Below are 2572 nucleotides of genomic sequence, written 5' to 3' on the forward strand. Positions count from 1 at the left end.
ATATATATATATATATAAACATACAAGGAAGTACACGCTATATTTGAAAAAAAAATGTGATGTAATACGACCGGGTTATTTTTTCTTAGCCCTGCTAGATCAAAGCTGACCTAGTGTTGACCACCACGACGACCACCACCACCACCACCAACAACAACAACAATAACACATATTCGAGTACAAAAGTGGAATAAATATGATGTAATAGTCAAATGTTTCGATTAGAAATATTTCGTCGATGAGTAATGTGAGACAACAGGAGTAGTGAAAAAAACGACAAAAGAGATAGACAGAGATAGAGCGATCGAGAGAGAGAGAGAGAGAGAGAGAGAGAAAGAGAGAGATTAGAGTGAAATATATGGAAAATCGAGTCAGTATGCATTCAAGAGCGGTCAAAGAGGGGAGATAATCAACGGTAACGCCGGAGAGAAAGGGAAGAGGTTAAGTGAAGGTGAAACAACGAAGAGAGGATTACTAAGCACGGTGGTTTAGAAACAGAGAAATGGAAAGGAGCCAAAGTAAGAAAAGGAAAGGGAAAATATAAATAATAGGCTTTGGCTAAGTGAAAGCATGTGAATGATATTTCAAGATTGTTTGTGACAGAATGAAATTCTTACCTCGATGGCTGCTTCCAGTGTATGGCCTCGAAGAGAGTAATTATCATCCACCTCAAGCTCTCTTAGTTTGATTAAACTGATTATCCCTGCCTTCTCAACACATGAATGAGCCTGGAAGAGAGATCAATGTTTATTTACAATGTTTATACCACACACACGAATACATAAATACATAAACACATAGATAAATACTTAAATAAAATAGATAAACACAAATAGATAAATGCATCAATTATCAGTTCCAGTCAATTTTTCTAACATAGAAGATGTAAAACTGGTGTTTCTCATTAGTTTCTCTCCTTTCAACTTATCCCCTGAAGAAGGACTCTGTCCGAAACGTTGAATTTTCCACTTCCCCATGGTTAATTCAATGGATTCTTTATCGATTTCAATAAACACACACACACACACACACACACACACACACACACACACACACACACACACACACACACACACACACACACACATATATTCTTTTCTACTCTAGGCACAAGGCCCGAAATCTTTGGGGAGGGGGCGAGTCGATTAAATCGACCCCAATACGCACCTGGTACTTAATTTATGGATTTCGAAAGGATGAAAGGTAAAATCAACCTCGGCGGAATTTGAACTCAGAACGTAAAGACAGACGAAATAACGCTAAGCATTTCGTCCGGCGTGCTAACGTTTCTGTCAGCTCGCCGCCTTATGGGTCCCGCAGCATATTGACTGATTAAAACTCGGTTGAAGACTTCGTTTTCATGAAGATGCTGAAAATTCATTCAACCAGATGAACCTCTTTCTGTAAACTACTGTGATTGAGTGAAGTAGTGGGGCGATGGGGGTTGGGTGAGTCACACTTAGACTTATTTGAGATAATAGACAAATCACCTTGAATTAAAACTCTACTGTCTTAAAGAAAAGGAAGGATACATTGAATAACGCAGTGGCTAATCTATAAAAAGACGAGATGGTCAACGCTGGAACGCTTTTGGTCATAGGTCTTATTGACCAGGGCTGAACGACAATGAAACACCACAACCGCTGCCGCCGTCCCTGCCATTTGAGATTTGAATTCAGCGCTCAACATAGAATTCGTTAGTTTTATACGGGTGTTATTTTTCATAGCTTTACGATATACTCCACCCCTTAATTGGCGGCACTATCAGTGACATGGTTTACCCCCACCCTGGATACACACATTATTTACTGCTAAGTTCATTAAAAATTTGGGAGTCAGAGGAGCATAGGGGTGAAGAAACACGATGAAGTTCCGAGTTCGGCTCTGCAGCACGACTACTGCAGTCTCGGCGTGGATTCGATTAAAGGCACAAAGCACAGGTGTTGGTTGTTAAACCGGGTGACGAATTAAGCCTATTCTCTAAAACAATTAACAATCCACCTGACAATCCATTTAAAGTGTCTCTCAGTGAGACTGAACTGGGAGTCACCATCATACCCAACTGCACCCATTACAAGTACAACGAAATGCCAGAGGAAAGTTTGAAGTCACACCAACGATGTATTTTCTAAAACACTAAGCCATTAAGAGGCTTCAACATGATCAGCGCACCTCCTAGATAAAGCAGCTAAACCTGGCTCATATCGCACAAACACATCACCATCTTAAAAACGGAAAGACATATTGTATAACGTATATTGAATTCATAGCAACAACAGCATCACATATCCACATGGCCATTTCTCATATATCGACCCATTCATTTCTTCAAGAAACTCACTAGGAAATGCTTTTGCTTTACTTACAAGTTTTGACGAATATCCGACCAGTTTAGTGAGGAGAGTTCCATCTTCAACGAATGGGAAAGACCCTTTTAGTTTCTTCAAGGTTGAATGTCTAGCTGTCAGCATTGTAACCAGAACACATTCACTGGCAGAACCCTGCGATATACAAAATACATACATACATACATACATACATACATACATACATACATATATATATATATATA

At 39.5% G+C, this 2572-nt stretch overlaps 1 protein-coding gene across 1 annotated transcript in view; it reads right to left on the reverse strand.

The window, feature by feature from the left end:
- Nucleotides 1–2572, reverse strand: part of LOC106872068 (aromatic-L-amino-acid decarboxylase) — a 69793-nt gene that overhangs the window by 22621 nt on the left and 44600 nt on the right. The window contains exons 6-7 of the mRNA XM_014918920.2: nucleotides 2367–2501; nucleotides 618–728 (exon numbers count right to left, since the gene is read on the reverse strand). Of these exons, the coding sequence (XP_014774406.1) occupies nucleotides 618–728; nucleotides 2367–2501 (246 nt within the window). The remainder of the gene's footprint in view (nucleotides 1–617; nucleotides 729–2366; nucleotides 2502–2572) is intronic.

Source organism: Octopus bimaculoides, chromosome 6 (assembly GCF_001194135.2).
Source record: "Octopus bimaculoides isolate UCB-OBI-ISO-001 chromosome 6, ASM119413v2, whole genome shotgun sequence".
NCBI lineage: Eukaryota > Metazoa > Mollusca > Cephalopoda > Octopoda > Octopodidae > Octopus > Octopus bimaculoides.